This window comes from Carlito syrichta, unplaced genomic scaffold (assembly GCF_000164805.1).
Source record: "Carlito syrichta isolate Samal-C Ts95f unplaced genomic scaffold, Tarsius_syrichta-2.0.1 Scaffold302949, whole genome shotgun sequence".
NCBI lineage: Eukaryota > Metazoa > Chordata > Mammalia > Primates > Tarsiidae > Carlito > Carlito syrichta.
Genome location: NW_007247045.1, coordinates 629,983 through 652,491, shown reverse-complemented (window position 1 = coordinate 652,491; position 22,509 = coordinate 629,983). Strand labels below are relative to the sequence as shown.

General features: G+C 40.1%; 2 protein-coding genes across 3 annotated transcripts in view; one reads left to right on the top strand and one right to left on the bottom strand.

The window, feature by feature from the left end:
* Positions 1–22,509, bottom strand: part of FKBP15 (FK506 binding protein 15) — a 113,488-nt gene that overhangs the window by 58,892 nt on the left and 32,087 nt on the right. Inside the window, exon 4 of the mRNA XM_021711946.1 lies at positions 615–722. Within this exon, the coding sequence (XP_021567621.1) occupies positions 615–653 (39 nt within the window). The 5' untranslated portion in view covers positions 654–722. The remainder of the gene's footprint in view (positions 1–614; positions 723–22,509) is intronic.
* SLC31A1 (solute carrier family 31 member 1) overlaps positions 1–22,509 on the top strand; it is a 47,027-nt gene that overhangs the window by 1,957 nt on the left and 22,561 nt on the right. The window lies entirely within an intron of this gene.

The window sequence follows — 22,509 nt, the reverse complement described above, 5'->3', positions numbered from 1 at the left end:
CCATTCTGGGCACAGAGTGAGACTCTGACTCAAAAAAAAAAAAAAAAAAAAAGCCAGGCTCGGTGACTCAGCCTGTAATCCAGTGCCTTTGGGAGGCTGAGGTGAATGAATTGCCTGAGCCCGCGGGTTCAAGACCCGCCTGGGCAGCGAGACCTCATCTCTACAATAAATCAAAAAATCAGCCGGGCGTGGTAGCGCATGCCTGTAATTCCGGCTACTCGGAAGGCTGAGGCGGAAGGATCGCCGGAGCCCAGCAGGTCGAGGCTACGGTGGCCAGGAGCGGCCACTGCATTCCAGTCTGGGCGACAGAGTGAGACTCCAACTCAAAAAAAAAAGACTATGAACTTGGCTACCTCTCAGGAGGTTAAAGAAATGAACTGAATAAGTACCATAGCTCTTTTTTAGCCCATCTCTCCAGTACTGGTCACTGTCATTACAGCACTGAAACATCTGAGTGGTGCCTTAAAAAACAAACAAACGCCAATGGAACATTTGAGCTCTTGCATTCTTGGTTGAGGGTGTTTTTATCCTGTATATTTAAGTAGCGTTTTTAGATATTCAGGAATACTAAATAGCCTTTTTTGGCATGTTTTTAGCACCATGAACATGCATGCCCAGATCATTGTTGTGGCCACACAGCTGCAGATACTCATAGGCAGTATGAGGAAGGGAAAGATAATGGTGAGTCTTCCTCACACTTTGGTCTGCAGGATTGAGTGCACCTAAAAAGCCACTGTCTTCCTGAGTTAGCGTATCTTCAGTTGGTAATATTGGACTAGAAATTAGGAAACTTGAATTCCTATCACAGCCCTTTTTCTAACTCAATCTGAGCTTGGGCCAGGCTCCCTAAACACTTTGTAAAAGGAGTAGACTGGACCTAGACATCTACTGAGAACTGCTGGGATTACAAAGGTAAGTAAGGTACAACCTTGATCTCAAGTTTGAATTAAGCATTACACAGCTTTTAGATGTATTTCTAAAATGTGTTGACCCCCTAAAGACTGAGAGGGAAGCAGCATTTTTACTTCTCTCCCCTCTCAGGGAAGCAGCAACTTTAACAACTCCTTTCACACAGTCAGCAACTTTGCAACAGATATGACAATCTTTGCATACAAGTACACCCGTACTAACCTGTACTGGTGAATATGTTTTACAATAATAGTTTAAAGTTATAACCAAGTTATATCATAGATGTGGTGATAGGGATATGTATCAAATATAGGTTCCAGGGAATAAATATTGTGTTAGGTTCACTTAGTCACTAAACGCAGTAGAGCTATTAGTTGATCAACTGACAAAGTAACTTAAAGCAGGGAATCCTACAGATATTAGTTATACATGCATGTCTTAAACATCTCATTTTAACTGAAATATAGACATTCTTTTGTCATTCTTTTTAACATAAGGTCCCAGACTTTTCTTGGAATGTGGGATCAACAAACTCTGGGCTGCAGGCCAAATTTTACCCCACCCTGCTGCCTGTTTTTGTAAATAAAGTTTTATTGGACCATAGCTTGCTCATTTGTATATATATTATCTATAGCTACTCTTACCCTACAAGGTCAAGTTGAGGGGTTGCACCAGAAATTGCAGAGCCTACAGCACCTAAAATGTTTACTATTTGGCCCCTTTACGGAAAGAGGTGGCCAACACCTGGTCTACATCATCTGTAATATTTTTAACATGGAATGAATTCAAGTCACTTGCAAAGCAGGCTAAGTGCAGAATCTTTTTAGATGTTCATGAATTTTCTCCTCAGCCTTTATAGTTGTCTCTCCCACACCCACAGCAAGTTTGTGTGTTATTTGTGTGACTCACCTTTATCTAGTCTTTCCAAAGTATTCACTATGGTTTTTTTTTTTATAGAAACAACTACTAGAGAGACTATGTAGAATAGTAGTTAAATTGTTAAACTCTGGAGCCAAATTGCTTTCCACTTATTAGCTAATAGGCGATGGGCAAATTGCTCGGTTTCTGCCTTTATAAAATAGGGATAATGATAATATCTATTTCCTAGGGTTCTTGTGAAGAATATACAATTCTTCATGTAAACACTTAGAACAATGCCTGGCAGGTAGATACTCAATGTTAACTGCTGCTATCATTTTTCTCCTCTCATACTTCATTACTTTGCATAATAATAAAATTATGTATTTACAATAATAACCACAGGTGGCATAAATTGATTTGTGAATAAACAAAACTGGCACCCTTGATAAGCACAGCTTCACTGAGGAAAGACCAATAGTGTTGCTCATTTCATATTGGAGAATAGCCAGTGCGTTGTCAGTTAAGTTGATTAAGAGAGTTCTGTGGGATAGTTTGCTAAGAGTATAAGGCGACAATACACATAAGGAAGAAGGGGATTAAAATTGAAAAGAAATCCAGGTCCATGTTTGTTAAGCATCTTGAAGGCCAAGATGACAAATTTGTACTTACCTCAATAAGAAATGGAATTTTTTTTGGCCGGGTATGGTGGTTCACACCTATAATTCCAGCACTTTGGGAGGCTGAGATGATAGGATTGCTTGAGCTCAGGACTTTGAGACCAGTCTAGGCAACATAGTAAGATCTCATCTCTACAAAAAAATTTTAAAATTAGCTGGGCGTCATGGTACGTGCCTGTAGTAGTCCTAACTGCTTGGGAGCCTGAGGCGGGCAGAATGCCTGAGCCCAGAAGGTCTGTGGAGGGCTGTGATCATACCACTGCACTTCAGCCTGGGCAACAGAATGAGACCCCTACTCAAAATTTAAAAAAATTTTTTTAAAAAGAAATGGAATTTTTTTCCTAAATTACATGATTGTTGTAAAAAATTCAAGAGTATATGAAGTAAAATGTTAAAGTTTCCCCAGCTCCATTCCATGTCAGTAGTCACTCCATTTTTCTAATAGTCTCTAGAACATGGAGTTGTGAGAATTGAATGAGATAAGGCATGATAAACACTATTTAGCACTGTACTAATCGGTTACAAATTTCAATTCATTTTTCCTTTGGATTATGACCTCAATTTTGGATTGAGAAAAAATAAAGGTTCCAGACTGAATGTGAATAAAATGAAACAACTGCTCTGAAAGCAACAATTTTATACCATACTCTTAAGAATCTCTGATTCTTAAGTATTTTTGTCCTTGTTTCCAGCTTTTCCCTACTGTTGATGCCTATTTATGTCATCCCCCTCAGAAGTGCTACAAGGGAGAAAGAGATGATATAATCTTTACTAGAAAAGCAAAGCATTTACAGTCAGGAGATGATTTCAACTAGTAGAAGATGTCAGATAAGTCAATGACAGGCATGATTGGGGAAAAGAGAGGAAAGGATAGGGAGTTACTGAGGCCTGTATGCACACATGCAGTCTTAGCATAACAAAGCCATTTTAAAAAACTCAAAATTTTCTGTAGTTTTGTAACTTAAGTATGACAAGTCATCGAAAGTCTGATACTTAATATATTACAAGGAGCAGTTTATTCCAAAAGAAATCTTATAGTAGGGACTGGGAAGGAAATGCTTTTGAAGTTTGCTTTGAGTAAGATCATTTCTGATTTAGGTAACATCCCCAAGCAGAGGAGGGGCCCATCCTTAGGAATGCAAAGCCCTGCAGAGAAGGAAAAGGTTGAGAAGGGTCCACCCTACCTCTTTTCCTTTACACAATGGCCCTAGGCTTTTATATACAACCTGCTTTTGTAGGCTGAGGGCATTGTGCAATGCTACATAATGAGATAGAAGCTTGTATCTCAGAAGTAAATATGAGAAATGATTTGGAAGGAAAACATAAAGAGCAAAATTCTAGTACCCGGTGACATTGTTAAAGGACCTTTTTTTTAGCAGAGTTGAGTCTTTCCTTAGATAGTAGAGTTATTGTAGAACTATGATGAGAGTTTATATGATTTTGGAGCAGTTCAGAGCACCTAGATTGTAATCGTTCAATTTATTAATGAAAGGGGAATGCTGTAACTGTACCTGTAGGCTTCATTCCGCTCTCCTAGTTTTTCTGATGACTCTTTATCAGCTCCCACCCAGCTGCATTATTATGCATAATCTGTAACTTCATACATTTCCTATTGTATTTTAATTATTTATAGGTTTCCCTCTCCCACCAGACGACCTCTTGAGGACAGGAGTGAGTTCATCATAGTACCTTCAATAGGTACATAATAAATATTGAATAAGTGAATGTATGGACTGAGTTCCTCAGGGTCACAAAGCTAATAAGCCCCAAGACCCAGATCTAGAAGCTAGGCCTTCCAGTCCCTAGCCCAGCAAATTTTTCCACCACACCACGTAGCCTGTGTCTGAGATTTTGAACTACATTTCTCATCTTCATTTACATTATCTTACTGCATTTCATTAAATCCATCCTTTACTAATTAATGTTTTAATAGGACATAAGTTCCTATTCTCTTGCATAATGTATTTAATTGCATTTTTCCACTGAATTAAAAGATAAAAGGATTCAGATGTTTTCTCATTTTCTGCCTCACACTATATCAATTTCCAGTATTATTCACAGACAGACCAACAACATTATAATCTAGGCAATTGAAATATAACTAAAGGAAAGTTTAAACAAGGAGGACCGTTTGTCTACCTTTGTTTATAACAAGGAAGAGAGTTAAAAAGCAATGCTTTGCCAGTGTATATGTATCTGACCAGCTGATGTTCTTAAATCGAACTATAAAAGGCTATATAGTTTAAGAGGCATAAATGTGAGTCCTTTGTATGACTGACATCTCCTTTCAGAGATTTTCTCATCTAATGAGCAAGCAAGATATTACCAATATTATTTCATCTTACTATGCTTTAGAATTAGAAAGAATTTGACATCACAATCCTGTGAGATTGGCAGGAAAGGTATTTTTGTATCTGTTTAGCAGATGAAGAAAATGGTTCTTATTAAGTTTAGGTGATTTGATTAATGTCACATATGCTAATAAGTGGCAAGCTCGGGTCTAGAGCTCTGTCTTTGATGCTTAGTGTAGAGCTTTTCCACTCTAAGATACTATTTGTAAAACACTCTGAAATCTTTACATAAATCATACTAAAGCACTCATAGTGGACTGGAAACGTGTTCAGGCTACAAAAGAATTCAGTAAGAGGAGTATGAAAGGGTGCATCTTGTGATTGCGTTATTTCAGGATGTGGCTTAGCCAACAACAAAAGGTATCAGAGAAATGAAGTAGAGTAGTTGAGAGGTCCACTCCCCATTGGACTTAGGCCCTTCTATCATTGCATAACTACAAGACCTTTTCAGTTTGTTTGCTTGACATATCAAATTTGAGTTGTCCTATTCGAACCAGGCAAATAAAAGCTTTTCTAAAGGCCTTTGTGAGAAATGTAGTTGTACACTTGATCTTATTTGTATAAAAAGGTGGGAGTGGGCAAGAGAAATAGGAGCTTATATGTTATTTGCCACCAAAACAGGATGTGTGAAGCTCAGAAACCCCTCCTGCTTAGCTGCTTCCCAGCAAGTGATCTGGAGAAATGGGAGCGTTAAGGAAAGTGTCCCTGTCTAGTGTTACAGAGCTTTATGTCAGAAGCAGATATTATGAGTTCAGTTAGCTAAAGAGTACATTAGTGTCGTTATTTGATAACATGGCCCTCAGTTTTTCTATTTGTAAAATAAAGGAGTTGAACTTGGTAATTTAATTTTTTTAAATAAGAAATATATTCATATGATTCATAATTCAAGAGGTACACAAGAATATTCAGTGGAAAATGTTCCTTTTACTTCTACCCATCTCTGACCAGTTCCCCTTCTATGGACCATAATGTTATACTTTCCTTTGTCCCCCTCCCCCAGAGGCAGTATAAGTATATACAAACAATATGTATATACTTTTTCCTTTATAAACTTTTTTACAAATTATAGCATATGGTGCATTCTACTTTTGTTTAAATTTTGCAACATATCTTGGAGATCATTCTATATCAGTATATAAAAAGCTTTCTCATTCTTGGGTATGTCTGCAAAGTATTCCATTGTATGGAAATATGATCACTTGTTTAACCAGTGCCCTATCAGTGAACATTTGAGTTGTATTTTCAATATTTTGTTGTTACAGATAGTCCTGTGGCACATAACTTTGTACATAAAACAGTTTGCATATGTGCCAGAATTACGTATAGGATAAATATGTAGAAATGAGATTACTGGGTTAAAAGGTATAGGCATCAGACTTATAACTATTCTAGTTCTGATCTTTTATGAGACTTTGTAAGTGAGTAGTGAAAAAGATGAGAAGGTATCATTTTCTTGAAAAACTCTTAATTTTTTTTTTTTTTGAGTTGGAGTGTTACTCTGTCACCCAGACTGGAGTGCAGTGGCCGTTCCCGGCCACCGCAGCCTCGACCTGTTGGGCTCCGGCAATCCTTCCGCCTCAGCCTTCCAAGTAGCTGGAACTACAGGCGCGTGCTACCATGCCCGGCTAATTTTTGATTTATTGTAGAGATGAGGTCTTGCCAAGTTGCCCAGGCGGGTCTCGAACTCGCGGGCTCAGGCAATCCACTCACCTCAGCCTCCCAGAGACTAAGTCTTAAGTAAGAAGCAAGTATAGGTGACCTCACCAAAATTATGTTGAATTGCATACTTCACTAAAGTTCAGCCTGTATCATGGTCCGAAGATTTTTCTAGGCATTTTCAGAATATCACTCAAGAGCTAATTTGCAAGGTGAATATAACAAACTCAGAACAAAAGGAGACCATCTCCCAACTATATCTGCCAATATTTACCAAGTAGAGGATTCAGAAAATTTGCAGTTTGTTACAATCCACATAAGGAATGAAAATGGAAAGATAAGTCGGGCTCGGCAGCTCAGCCTGTAATCCCGCACCTTGGGAGGCTGAGTTGAGTGAATTGCCCATGGGTTCGAGACCCCTCTGGGCAACTTGGTGAGACCTCATCTCTACAATAAATCAAAAAAAAAAAAAAGAAAAAGAAAATGGAAAGATAAAGCAAGGAGAGCCTAACTAACATCTGTTTATGTGTTTTTTACTATCTTCCCAGATTTTTTTTATGGTTATGGGGTATGTGATAACTTTGTGAAGTGTGTGATATTATAGCAATCACTAGTCTTTTTGTTTTGTTTTTGATTGACATGTAATATACATATTTATGTGATGTTTCAATGCATGTATACATTGTGTAATGATCAAAGCATGATATTTAGCATATCCATCACCGCAAGCACTTATTTATTTGTAGTGAGAACAGGCATTCAGAATTCTCTCTTCTAGATATTTTGAAATTGTTAATTCTCTAAAAATGTTAGATCTGGGAGGATTGTTAGGTCAGTGGGCCAGTGTACTGTGCCGGTGGCACAGGTAAAATGCAAAGAATCACACAGAAATTAGATTGGAAAATATGGTTTATTTAGAAAGTGATTAGAGAGATTGTAAAGGGGGATCTACCTCCCCCAGAATGGGGAGAGGGCCAGAGCTTACAGAGAAGCATGGCGTGAGCTGCTTGAGGCTGAATGCTTTTTAAACCTTTCCTTTAGTGTGAGGGTAGGTCATTGAGATGATTGGGTGGTAGTCTGTTTTAAGTCATCATGAAGGGGCAAGCAGATAGGTGGGTTCATCACATAATTGTTGCCATGATGATGTGGTTTGTCTATGTCACACAGGTCATCTTGTCTCTTTATGGCTAAAAGACAAACTTGGAGTAGAAAAATAAATAGTATAAAGTGGACGAGGAAAGAGGATTATAAATTTTCTTTTCTTCTTTTTTTTTTTTTTTTAGTTGGAGTCTCACTGTTGTCACCCAGGCTGCTCAGGGCCACCGCAGCCTCAACCTGCTGGACTTCTGCAATCCTTCCACCTTCCGAGTAGCTGGAACTACAGATGTAACTGGAACTATAGACGCATGCCACCACACCCAGCTAGGGTTGTAAATTTTCAATAGCTATATCTGGGAAAATGGTTCTGTCCTTGGCTAATGACTAGAGGGTAAATTAAAGTGAACTGCTAGAAAAACATGACAAAGCCAAGCAATGTTAAAATGGCTGAACTTTAGTTAAGATTATTTCATTAAATTATTCCATTTTGGCATTTTACCCTTTCAGAAATAGACACTGTAATATTGTTTACTATGATTACTTGTCTATTGGGGGAAGTGAGGAGCCATAAAGCAGGTCAGAATTGTATCAGCCCCTCATATTTTCTTAGCCATACCTACTAATCTTCCTACCCTATTTTACCTTCCTCCTCTCTTTCTAGGTGATAAACCATTTGTGAAATTTGCTCTATACAATATCAGGTTTAAACCAGAGCATCCATTCTTTTCTTATCTGAACCCTCTATAGCCCCTGGGACAGAGGGTACTTAATACATACTTGTTGAATTGCTTTGGAGTAGATGTCAAAGTGATCCAACCTCTACTTTGCTACCTACTCAGGTGTCATATCCTTCCTTTTCCATGTACAACCTGACAAAGCTATCAAGCCATCCCTTTGCACACTTAGTATGACTCAAGAAAGGACAAAAGACCAAATAAATCGCCTGTAATCCCAGTACTTTGGGAGGGGGAGGCAAGAGGATTGCCTGAGCTCAGGGGTTCAAGACCAGCCTGAGCAACATGGCAAGACCTTGTCTACAGTAAATCAAAAAGTCAGTGGGCATGGTGGCACATGCCTGTGGTTCCAGCTACTTGGAAGGCTGAGGCGGAAGGATCACCTGAGCCCAATAGGTTGAGGCTGCAGTGGCCATTAGTGTGCCACTGCACTCCATCCTGGGCAACAGAGTAAGACCCTGACTCAAAAAAAAAAAGAAAAGAAAAGACCAAATAAATTATCTTGAAGAAGAATCTATGTCTGTGTATATTTAAGTAAATGCACACACAGACACGTATCTTTCTGGCTCCCAATGACATTCTTTGTGCTGCAGTTAAAAATTCAGGAAGTTAGTTATACACTGGTGGTAGCTATGGAGTGAGGCATACTCTTTAGGAATAATGGAACTACATAGGGATATACAATTCAAAATTCACATGTATCTTTTTATGCCTGCAAATGTCACATGCATGAAATCAAGGTCAAAGTGAATATTACATGAATATGAATTCCAGTGTATAAGTGAATGAAATTGTGCATGTACAGTTCACAATTTGATTAGTGTTGATTTTTCTGATGTTAGAATTTTAAAACTTGTCTGTGGGCCAAACATTAAGAACTTATAGTCTCTCTGTAGAATAGACCTGATCAACTCCAACTGAATAGGAGATAAGCAGACCCATTTATGGACTATAATTCCTATAAGTCATAGATGACAGAATTGTAGGGCCTAACATGACACTTAGGCAGTCCTGCCTTTCTAAATAAAAGCTTTCTTAAGTGCCAGATACCCAGGGAAAATTACTGCTGGGTAGTTAAAACTAGGTGTCTCACTGGTCTTTCTGTCTGTTATTTGGTCAGCTTGTAAAGGATTACAGTAATCGAGTGTGGTGGCTCACTACTGTAATCCCAGCACTTTGGGAGGCAGAGGCGAGAAGGATTGCCTGAGCCCAAGATTCGAGACCAGCCTGGGCAACATGGCGAGACCTCGTCTCTACAATAAATAAAAAAAATAGTTGACTGGGTGTGTTGGCGCGTGCCTGTAGTTCCAGCTACTTGGAAGGCTGAAATGGAAGGATCACCTGAGCTCAGCATGTTGAGACTGCAGTGGCCATGAGTATGCCACTGCACTCCAACCTGGGCAACAGAGTAAGACTCTTTACTTAAAAAAAAAGGGCTTATAAACGTTCCAGAAACTGGTCATGAAAAGAGTTCCTTCATTATGGTTTAAACAATACCACAAAGTGCATAGCACTGTGTTACAGCTTAGAATTGTTACTACTCTTAAGAAACTATGCTAGGCTCGGTGGCTCAACTTGTAATCCCAGCACTTTGGGAGACTGAGGCCAGTGGTTTGCCTGAACCTGCAGGCTTAAGGCCAGCCCAGGCAACTTGGCAAGACCTTCTCTCTACAATAAAAATAAAAATTAGCCTGGTGTGATAGCACGCACCTGTAGTTCCAGCTACTTAAAAGGCTGAGACAAAGAAATCTCCAGAGCCCGGGGGTGGCCGTGAGTGTGCCACTTCACTCCAGCCAGGGCAATAGAGTGAGACTCCAACTCAGAAAAAGAAAAAAGAAGCAAGGCTGGGTGCGGTGGCTCAGCCTATAATCCCAGCACTTTGGGAGACCAAGGCGAGTGGATTGCCTGAGCCTGGACAACTTGGTGAGACCTCATCTCTACAATTAATTACAAAAACTGGCCAGGCGTGGTAGTGTGCGTCTGTAGTTCCAGCTATTTGGAAGGCTGAGGCAGAAGGATAGCCTAAACCCAGCAGGACAAGGCTGCGGTGGCCCTGAGCATGCCGCTGCACTGCAGACTGGGTGACAGAGTGGGACTCCAACTCAAAAAAAAAAAAAAAAAAAGAGCGAGAGAAAGAAACTAGGCTAGGTGCAGTGGCTCAGCCTGTAATAATCCCAGCACTTTGGGAGGCCGAGGCAAAAGTATTGCTTGAGCCTAGGGGTTCAAGACCAGGCTGGGCAACTTGGTGAGACCTCCTCTCTACAATAAATCACAAAAACTAGCCAGGCATGGTGGCACGCATCTGTAGTTCCAGCTACTTGGAAGGCTAAGGTAGAAGGATTGACGAAGACCAACAGGAGGAGACTGTAGTGGCCGTGAGTGTGCCATTGCCCTCCAGCCTGGGCGACAAGAGTGAGACAAGAAAGAAAGAAAGAAAAAGAAACTAGAATGTAGAGAAGATAAGATGGACAAAGCCTAGTATATATATCATATTTCCATTTCAAGATGGCATTTGGAACTCATCCCTTTTCCTCCAAAACTGTTACTACCATAGAAACGTAATAATAGGAAGAAGCATATTTTATAGTCAGAGAGCAGGGAGGCAGAAGCCAGAAACTGAAGCATTTCAAAGAAAATATGATATAGATGTGTATCAAATTGAAGAAGATGACTGACCACCTGATTCAACATAGGTGAAGGACACCTCTGTAAAGTTAAGTGAATAGGATTTACTGTCACACCTGTAAAAACCCCCAACTTGAGAACAGCAGAGATTAAAAAGAAAAAGTTAGCTGTGGAGTAATTGGTGGAGGACAAATCAAGGATTTGGGGAATTGTACTTATGCCAAATTTAGAGAGAACAGTAGGTTAAGAAGTAATAATAATACCAAGAACTTCCTGAGTTTAGGCACTGTGCTTAAGTAATTGTTTAAATGTACACTGTCACGAGGTAGGTACTGTTAACATCCTATTTTAAAGGAAACTAACTTACCTTCTTAACCACTGTGCTATTGCCTTAGTGAACTCCCAGCAATAATTCTTAAAACAATCTGATGATTGCTTCTCAGCCTTTTGACTAAGATCAAGTGTAGTGTCTGTTCTTGTCAGCTTAATATCTGCTGCATCCTCTATTCGAGAACAATATTTGTTTTAATTATTTATTTTATTTTATTTTTGAGTTAGAGACTCACTCTGTCACCCAGACTGGACAGAGCATGCAGTGGCACGCTCACAGCCACTGCAGCCTCAACCTGTCAGGCTCCAGTGATCCCTCCACCTCGTCCTTTTAAGTAGCTGGAACTACAGGCACGCACCACCATGCCCGACTAATTTTTTGATTTATTGTAGAGATGATGTCTAGCCAAGTTGCCTGGGCTGGTCTCGAACCCATGGGCTTGGGCAGTTCTCTCACCTCAGCCTCCCAAAGTGCTGGAATTATAGGCATGAGCCACCGTGCCTGGCCTAATTATTTATTTTAAATATGTAGGGTACAATTCGGGGTTAGATATGCAATTGTTCATTATGCAGGTACCCTTGTTGATGAAGTGTGCTCCCCTCCCCTGGCAGTTTCCCACTACTGCCAATCCCTTTCTTATAGTTGTTTGAGGTCTGCTTATGAGTGAGAACATGTGTACTCAGTTCTTTGTTTCTGTGATAGATCACTCAGTATAATAACCTCTAAGTCCATCCAAGATGGCTGCGAATTGTCCTTCTTTGTGACTGCATAATATTCCATCATGTATATATACCACATTTTTAAAATCCAGTTCTTTTTCGATGGGCAGCCTGATTGGTTCCATGTTTTTGCTATTGTAAATAATGCAGCAGTACACATGTGTGTGCAGGTATCTTTTTCATAGAGTGATTTGAGTTCCTCTGAGTATATTCCCAGAAGGGAAATTGTGGGGTTGTATAGGAGGTCGGTTTTTAGATCTTTTAGGAATTGCCAAACTGTTTTCCACAGAGGCTGTACTAGTTTACACTCCCACCAACAGTGTAGAAGTGTTTCGTTTTCACTGCATCCTCTCCAGCATCTGTTGTTTTTTGAGTTTCTGATGATGGCCATCCTGACTAGAGTTAGGTGGTATCTCAGTGTGGTTTTCATTTGCATTTCTTTGGTGACTAGTGAAGCTGAGCATGTTTTCAAGTATCTATTGGCTGCTCATATGTCTTCTTTTGAGAAGGGTCTATTCATATCTTTTGCCCACTTTGTTACTTTTGGTTTTTGTGGGTTTTTTTGGTGAGTCGCACTCTGTCACCCAGGCTGGAGTGCAGTGACATGCTTCTGGCCACCACACCCTTGACCTGCTGGGCTCAGGCAATCCTTCTGCCTCAGCCTTCCAAGTAGCTGGAATCACAGGCCTGCGCCATCACGCCCAGCTTTTCGCCCACTATGTAATGGGGCTGCTCGTTTTTTTCTTTTCAGCACATTTGAGTTCCCTGTAGATCCTAGATGTTAGGCCTTTGTCAGATATACAGTTGGCAAATATTTTTCCCCAGTATGTAGGCTGTCTCCCCCCTCTCGATGGTTTCTTTGACTTTGCAGAAGCTTGTCAGTTTGATGAGGTCCCACTTGTCTATCTTATATCTTATGGCATGGGCATTTGGAGTTTTGATCAGGAGTTGGTTGCCAGTTCCAATTTTCATAAGGGTGTCTCCTGCATTTTCCAAGGTTCTTGCAGTTTGAGGTTTTGCGTTTAGGTCTTTGATTCATTTAGAGTTTTGTTTTGTTTTGTTTTGTTTTGTTTTTTGAGTGGAGTCTTACTCTGTCACCCAGGCTGGAGTGCAATGGCATACTAATGGCCACTGCAGCCTTGACCTACTGGGCTCAGGGGATCCTTTCACCTCAACCTTCCCAGTAGCCGGAACTACAGGCATGCGCTACCACCCCCAGCTAATTTTTTGGTTTATTGTAGAGACAAGGTTTCGCCAAGTTTCCCAGGCTGTTCTTGAACTTGTGGGCTCAGGTAATTCTCTTACCTCGTCCTCCCAAAGTGCGGGATTATAGGCTTGAGCCACTGCACCTGGCCTAGAGTTGATTTTTGTGTATGATGATAAGTAGGGCTCTTGTTTTAATCTTCTGCATGTGGTCAACCAGTTTTCCCAGCACCATTTACTGAATAGGTTCTCCTGTCCCTAATGGTTGATGGTGGAGGCTTTGACGGAGATGAGATGGTTGAGAAATTGAGGTTTTGCTTCTGGAACCCCTATCCTGTTCGAGGATAGTATAGTAAATGGATTTTTGAAGTAGGGAGTTGGAATAGGAGCTTGTTCTGTCTACTCCACACATTGACCTGGTATTGCAGTACCTCCAGGAACAGTGCACCAAAAAAAAAAAAATGATAATATTCCTAGCCGGGCTTGATGGCTCGGCCTGTAATCCCGTGCTTTGGGAGGCCGAGGTGAGTGGATTGCCTGAGCCCGCGGATTCGAGACCCGCCTGGGCAACTTGGCGAGACCTCATCTCTACAATAAATCAAAAATTAGCCGGGCGTGGTAGCACGCACCTGTAGTTCCAGCTGCTTGGAAGGCTGAGGCGGAAGGATCGCCTGAGCCCAGCGGGTCGAGGCTGCGGTGACCGGGAGCGGCCACTGCACTCCAATCTGGGTGACAGAGTGAGACTCCAACTCAAAAAAAAAAAAAAGAAAGAAATAATAATAATAATCCGGTAAGAAGGGGTGCTTTTATTATCCCAATTTTAGAGTGGAGGCACAGAGATATTAGGTAATTTGCCTGAGGGCCCAATACCAGTAGGTACAGTTTTACCAGTTAGAGAATGAGTATGGCTCTCCTTGCCTATTTGAAGAACTGCCATAACAAAGAAAGGGCGAAATATCTTTTCTGCCCACGACTTCCTCCTCATGTTTTTTGTTTGTTTTTGTTGGGCTATTGAGGATCTCAGATCAAAACCAATCTCAGAAAGGTAGTTGATGGTTAGGAACAGACCCTAGAGTGGTCAACTGGAGCAGATTTAAGTCTTAACATAACAGTATACTTCTTGACTTCTTGTGATCTTTCGGTGATTAAATCCCTGTATTTCACAACTAGTCTAGAAAAATAAAACTGCAAAAAAATAATAATAATTTCCCCTACATCTGGGACTTAGAGATTTTACTCACACAGTGGGTTAAAAAATCTCTCTCAAATCCCAAGGATGAGCGATTTGGTATTAAATTTAGTGTTAGCCTTGAGGGTTCTTTAATCATTAGGTGGTGGTCTGTGTAAATGTTAAGTGAGACTAGACTAACTCTGTGACCTTTTTGGAATTTCAGAATAAACAAGTGTTTAATTTTACTTCCTGGTTGAATCTTGGCTTTCTTTTTTATTGATGCATACTATTTGCACATATTTATGAGGTACATGTAGTATTTTGATGCATACATACAATGTAATGATCTCATGAGGGTAGTTAGGATATCCATCACCTTGAACATTTTTCATTTCTTTGTATTGGGAACATCTTAAATATTCTCTTCTAGTCATTTTGAAATATACAACATACGGTTTGGAAATAAACAATATAAATATCCTACTGTGCTACCAAACACTAGAACTTATTCCTTCTATCTAACTGTGTGTTTGTATCCATTAACTAACCTTTTTTCAGTTCCTACTCCCACTACCCCCATACACAGACACACTCTTCCCAGCCTCTGGTAACTATTATTTTCCTCTGTACCTCCATGGGATCAACTTTTTTAGCTCACACATATACGTGAGAACATGTAATCTTTGTCCTTCTGTTTGGCTTTCTTTTTCTTTTTTTTTTTGATCAGGCGTCTCACTCTGTCACCCAGGCTGGAGTGCAGTGGCACGCTCACGGCCACCGCAGCCTTGACCTGCTGGACTCAGGTGATCCTTCCACCTCAGCCTTCCAAATAACTGGAACTGTAGGCATACACCACCAAGCCCAGCTAATTTTTTGATTTATTGTAGAGACTAGGTCTCGCCAAGTTGCCCAGGCTATTCTCAAACCCATGGGCTCAGGCAATCCTCTCACCTCTGCCTCCCAGTGCTAGGATTACAGGATTGCCTGAGCTCAGGGGTTCGAGCAACCTGGGCAACTTGATGAGACCTCATCTCTACAATAAGTCAAAAAAATTAGCTGGGCGTCGTGGTGTATGCCTGCGGTTCAAGCTACTTGGAAGGCTGAGGTGGAAGGATCACCTAAGTCCAGCAAGTTGAGGCTGCGGTGGCCGTGAGCATGCCATTGCACTCCAGCCTGGGCAACCAAGTGAGATCCCAACTCAAAAAAAAAAAAAAGAAGCACTTGAGTTAGGAAGAAGGTAATTAACATTTATTATGTACTATATATGTTATTAATGTGGCAGTCACTTTCATATGTATTTTTACATTTGATATTCATATCATGAGATTTTATTATAGCAGTTGTATATGTATGTATTATCACAAAGTTTTAGTAACTCATTCTGAGCTTTAAAGATGGCAGTGCTCTACAACAGTCAGCAGTATGACTCCAAGAACAGGGGGAGGGCTCTTTCTCTTACTGTTTCTGCTTCAAGCTTCCTCTCAGAGGAGATGATTGTTTAAGATTGGTGAACTGGAAAATGCTAGAAAGTGATATGGACAGTATGTTCTGAAATGTGTTTAAGAAGTTAGTTTTAAAACCACTAAAATGTTAGAATGTCTAAAGCATATCAACTATTATTTAGAAAAGACAGGTATGCATTATTTCTCATTGAAACAATTATTATAAACACCCAAAGTTTTACAATTGGAATGGGCTCTTAAGATGAATTATTCTGTCCCTTAACTAAAGGAAACTGACCAGAAAAGCTAATTTACCTAATGTAGTGGGAAAACTGGGGCTAGTACTAAAATTTCTAATCTTATATTCATATTCTTTCATATTGTGATAATGATAAAAGGTTAAAGTGGCCTCCAACCTGTATATTGCCTATATATCCAGAAAACGGTTAAGTCAATGATTGGGAGTGATGACTTTGCAACAACATTCAGCATTTGAAAGTTTATACCAAGTCATAATAATAGGAGGTACTCTGATAGTTCAAAGGAGTAGAATAAATGATGATATTTTTATGAAATATTCTCAAAAATTCCCTTTCTGACCCTAAAAATATATATAGTAGAATGACATTTGAGGCTTTTGTGAATTATTAACAGAATGCCGAAATATGGCCTGAAACTTGGCTGTATGGAAGTCCATTTTTGCCTCACTTAGAGCCACTTAGAGGTAGAGCAGCCAAGAATACTGCAGGTGACAGTTTGGCATCTATTGTATGCCTTATGTATGGTATAAAGCATTCCGAGACACAACTATTCTGGAGGTAATAACAATTGGATTTAGTTCCTTCTGGACTACTTAAAGGACAAGGATTTAATAGACTTGTCAGACAACTTGGTGAACTTGACTTTTGTTTACCCTGAATGTGGGAATATCCAGTTGGGCCTCTTCATAGGAATATTTCTTTCTAAGCCTCTCTCAAAACTGTAACTGTTTTCTTATCTCATTTTTTCTGGGTCGCCTCCAAATGTATATGTTGGAAAAGGCAAAAAAACTAACTTTGTGTTAAGAAATAGGAACATAAGAGAGTTGGATAGAAATACCATGCTACAGGGCAACCCCTTCCGGTCCCCTCCTGCTGTGGGAGCTTTTTTGTCCTCTCAGTAAATCCTGCTTTCTAAAAAAGAAATACCATGCTACAAATAATAGAGCACTGGACTTGAGGTCATAATCAGGATTCTAATGACTGACTGCCTACCACTAGACTAGCTACCCTGTGACCTTAGCTAGTTAGTTAACCTTCTGTATCTCAGTTTTCCATCTGTAAAATGAGTAACCATTCTTGTTTAATCCAAACCTGTCCTTTAAGTGGAGTTAGGGTTGAAAATACACTGCAATGTTGTGGCTCAGCAATTCTCAGAAAATATATGCCTGGAAACATGCCACAGAAGTAAATGAAGTTATTATTGAACTCAGACTTAGAATCAATCAATCAACACATTTTTTTTTTCTTTTCTTGGGTCAGTGTCTCACTCTGTCACTCAGGCTGGAGTGCAGTGACATGATCGTGGCTTACCACAGCCTCAACCTCCTTGGCTCAAGCCATTCTTCTGCCTCAGCCTCCCAGTAGCTAGAACTATAGGTTTGTACCACCAAGCCAGCTAATTTCTGATTTTTTGTAGAAATGAGGTCTCACTATGTTGCACAGTCTGGTCTCAAACTCCTGGGCTCAATCCTCCCACCTGGCCTCCCAAAGTGCTGAGATTATAGGTATGAGCCACCATGCCCAGATCATCAATCAACATATATTAGATTGCACGTAGCCTTAACCTACGCTTTACAGTGCATTCTATAAATACCATGTGAATGGTTTTGTTTGACGTCATTATTGATCTCTCACAGAATATAATGATAATAATAATGACTCACAGAGCAACAATAATGCTTTTACATATATGGTCTTTTTTACCCTTTCATTTTTTCCCATTCATTATCTAATTTGAGTCATATAATAACCCTTTAGGAGGACAAAACAGATGTTATCTCCATGTTTTCTGAGTTTCAGATATGTCACTGAAACTCAGAGAATGAAAGTGCTTCTTAAGGGGCGTAGGGCAATTTTGCCCCTGCCTAGGGGATTTTGGGGAATGTCTGGGAACATATTTGTTTGTCACAGTTGGGGCAGTACAGCTGGCATTTAGCCAGTAGGAGCGAGGGATACTGCTAAACATCCTACAATACATAAGTGAGTTCTTACAACAAAGAGTTATCCAGCCCAAAATGTCAATAATGCTGAGGTTGAGAAGCCATGACATAGGTGTTTTACCAAAAAGATAGAGTTGGAACCAGATCTTGGACTCAAACTAATGTGTTTTCCAGTGTCCTTAAAGCAGGTTTTAAAAAGTTTGAGTTACGTAAATCCTAGGTTAATCACTAATGTTTTGAGGAGGTATGAGTGACAAGTGTTTGTTTATATCACTGTTGCAGGTGCCCATGTATAGTACAGATTGTGTAGTCCAATAAAAATCTATTAAGCACTTGCTGTGTGTCTTAGTCTGCTGCCTATGTCCCTCCAGGAGCCTAGTCTGACTTCATCATATTTATTGACTTACTTATTGGGCAAGTACAAAATTTGAGTCATTTACCGAAATGCTATTGAAATCTGTGTAGTACCTGCTGCCAAACTGTGTAGTATCTGTTGCCAAAAAGACCCATGGGGCTTTTATAGGAAATGTCACCTGGAGACTTGGAAATTAACAGAGCCAGGATTTGAATACCGGCTGACTCCAAACTCTTAACAATATTCTATAGCTTAACTCTCACCTGTAAAGGGTAGTATATGACTTTAAAAGCTCTTAAAGCCAGGCTTGGTGGCTCAGCCTGTAATCCCGCGCCTTTGGGAGGCTGAGGTGAGTGGATTGCCTGAGCCCGCGGGTTCGAGACCTGCCTGGGCAGCGAGACCTCATCTCTACAATAAATCAAAAAATCAGCCGGGCATGGTAGCACATGCCTGTAATTCCAGCTACTTGGAAGGCTGAGGCAGAAGGATCGCCGGAGCCCAGCAGGTGGAGGCGGCAGTGGCTGGGAGCGGCCACTGCACTCACTCCAGTCTGAGCGACAGAGTAAGACTCCAACTCAAAAAAAAAAAAAAAGCTCTTAAAATCCAGAAATAAATTCTTGTTACTATTCCTTGCAAAGTATTTTTCAGTTTTTCCCCTCAAACCATTTTACAACCCAGAAATTAAATGGTTCTTCTCATCCTTCTGAAGTTGTAACAGAAGGCTTTCTGGATTCTGGCAAATTAAATGGTTTATAACCCAGGGCTCTGTAAGGATTTTTTTTTCCCCTTTTGTAAACCTGCTCCACAGAAGAACTTGAACAGGAAATATGACTCCCTGCATATTAACCTTAAAGCACTTCCAATTGCCCTTGGAATAAAATTTAGTCTCCTTAAATTTGACCTACAAGACCTTAACTGATACTCCTATGTCTCTCTCTTCAGCCACATTGACCTCTTCCCTTCTCACTTAATGTGTCCTATTCATTCTGACTTTGAGTTCCCTATATTCTTTCCTTGCCTTAGAAGGACTCTTCCCTGCCCTTTTACCGAACTCCAACAATTTGTCAGTTTAAATGTCACCTCTGTAGAGAGGACTTCTCTCTCTTTCCCTTCCCACCTTGCCCCTCCATCTAAATTCATTATTTCACTATTATTCTCTGCCACAGTACGGTGTTGCCCTACCTTCCATGCCATGTATCACAAATTGTCATTATATAGACCTATACATATTTATGTGCACACTTACTTACTGAGGGTTTCCTCTAGAATAGCTCCACAAAGACAAGTACCTTCTTTTTGCATATAGCTCCTTATAGATATTGAAACCTACTTGGATTTTGTAAGAATTGTAAATACTTTCTGAATGAATGAATATTTTGTGAGTGTTCTTCCAGATGCTATAAGGAGGTAGAAATTAGAAAGTTTCTTTCCCTCTAGCTGGGGACGGTGGCTCATACCTGTAATCCCAGCACTTTGGGAGGCAGGGGAGAGAGGATTGCCTGAGTCCAGGAATTCGAGACCAACCTAGGCAACTTGGTGAGACCTCATCTCTACAATAAATCAAAAAATAAGCCGGGCTCTGGCTCAGCCTGTAATCCCGTGCCTCTGGGAGGCTGAGGTGAGTGGATTGCCTGAGCCTGCGGGTTTGAGACCCACCCAGGCAGCGAGACCTCATCTCTACAATAAATCAAAAAATCAGCCGGGTGTGGTAGCGCTATGCTTTAGGTAAATTAATTTGCCATCAATATGTCATATGGAATAGGCACAGGTCAAGTGTACCATTAGGAAACCCCATATTTGTAATAGATAATGAAATAGATGTGAAAATCAGAGACAAGCTGGGTGAATCTTCTGACTTACTGAGGATTAGAAAAAGTGACCAAAATTGTGAAATGGATACAGTATGGGACATTGGATAAAGAGTAAGACATATTTAATGGTGATTATACTTCGGTTTGGGAGTAAGGATACCTAGACTCTAGCAAAGACAGAAAGTGGTGGAGACAGCTTTCTAGTATAATATTGAACAGGTTACTTAAGCTCTCTGTGGCTTCATTCCTCCATTTAAAAAAGAATAGATATTATGAGGATAAAAAAGATAAAAGACTTGAAATGCCATTGTTTCTTACCATGTCATTTGTTCAGATTCCATGCAGTTACTCATTTGGTAGCTGTATAGATTCAAATCATTTTAAAGTTGATCTTACCTTACAATTTGCTCCATTTCTTCTACTGTCCTTTCATGTGACATTTGTTAAGGCTTAGTGCCCTAGATACTTAATTTATATATAAATTAAGGGTCTGGATTTGGCATTTCAGACCACCTAAGAGCCAACAAACAGCCAGTATACTCTCTTTTCTTCTTCCACATTTAGAAACAGATATGAGTTTTATTTATAGTTTGTCTCCTCTCACTTGTCTCAAAAAATATATTTTACAAAAGTATCTATAAAGGCAATTTTGACCAGGAAATGTGAATGTTCTGATTCTCTCAAGAGCTTTGTAGTCTTATACTATGGATTTCTATAAAATGAAAAGGTGGGATTACATGAATTTGTAATACCCTTACAGCTCTTAAAAAGTTCTACTTATAGCCAGGTGTGATGGCTCACACCTGTAATCTCAGCACTTTGAGAGGGAGAGACAAGAGGATTGCCTGAATCCAAGGGATTGAAACCAGCCTGGGCAACTTGGCGAGACCTTGTCTCTAAAATAAATACAATAGCTAGGCATGGTGGTACGTGCCTGTAATTCCAGCTACTTGGAAGGCTAAGGTAGAAGGATCGCCTGAGCCCAACAGGTTGAGTGGTTATGAGTGTGCACTTCAGCCTGGGCAACAGCATGAGACTCCAACTCAAAAAAAAAAAAAAAAGTTCAACTTGCCTGTATTACTTCTATGTCACCTACATTTTGCTACTTCTTGAGATAGAACTGTTGAATAATTGCTAAGCACATCAATCAAACATTATTATGTAGCATTTCAGACTTGTTAAGGTGGTAGGGATGAAATTGATTTTTGCCAAGAGTGTTGTTAAAAGATTAGGGAAGTAGCTTTTCTGTCTTATGTTAAAGTTGCTAGAGGAGAAATGTAGAAAAAAGCAATTTATTCCCTCAAATAGTTATTGTAACCTACTTCTGTGTGCAGAGTATTAGAAAATGCAGGATATCCAGTGATAAATAAGACAGAGTCCTCATGATGCTTACAATTTAATAGTAAGCTTATGAGAGAGAGAGAGGTGTTCTGTTTTGAAAACTGAACTGAAAAAAATGTATAATTAAGTGTTTTGGGGTTTTTTTGGGGTTTTTTTTGAGTTGGAGTCTCACTCTGTCGCCCAGACTGGAGTGCAGTGGCCGCTCCCGGCCACCGCAGCCTCGACCTGCTGGTCTCCGGCGATCCTTCCACCTCAGCCTTCCGATTAGCCAGAATTACAGGCATGTGCTACCACACCCGGCTGATTTTTTGATTTATTGTAGAGATGAGGTCTCGCTGCCCAGTCGGGTCTCGAACCCACGGGCTCACGCAATTCACTCACCTCAGCCTCCCAAAGGCGCTGGGATTACAGGCTGAGCCACTGAGCCCGGCTATAATTAAGTTTTAGCTCTGGCTGGAACTTTATATAATTCAGTGTTTTAACAGTTAAGGAATATGAAACTCTAAAATATAAAATAGCTTGCCCAATGTGTCTCTCACACATTTAAATTTGTTCTTTCTCCTTTACATTTTATTTATATGGTAATTGCATGGTCAATTCATGTTTAACCAGAAGACATAGGTGATCTAAGGATTGGACAATGGACACTTTAAAAACTAAACTTGACTTTAGCATGTTTTCTATATAATCCATCAGTTTTTTCCAGGACCTGTCTTGCCCCAGCAGATTTCTCGTCTTTGCTCAGTCTTAATAAGGTGGAGTGATGTAGAAAGATTAAATTTATGGTAGAGGAAGATGACCTTGAACCAATATCTGGAGATAAAGTGTTTCTTTGTGGGGTTTTTGTTGTTGTTGTTTTAAGAGATAGAGCCTCACCAAGTTACCCAGGTTCAGCCTCCAGAGTAGCTGGGACTACAGACACGTATCACTGCACCTGGCTCTTCTCTGTCTTATTCTGATTAAAATAAAGTCACAGGACAGTTTTGGGGTTGTTTTTTTTTTTTCCTGTCTTTCCATAGATACAG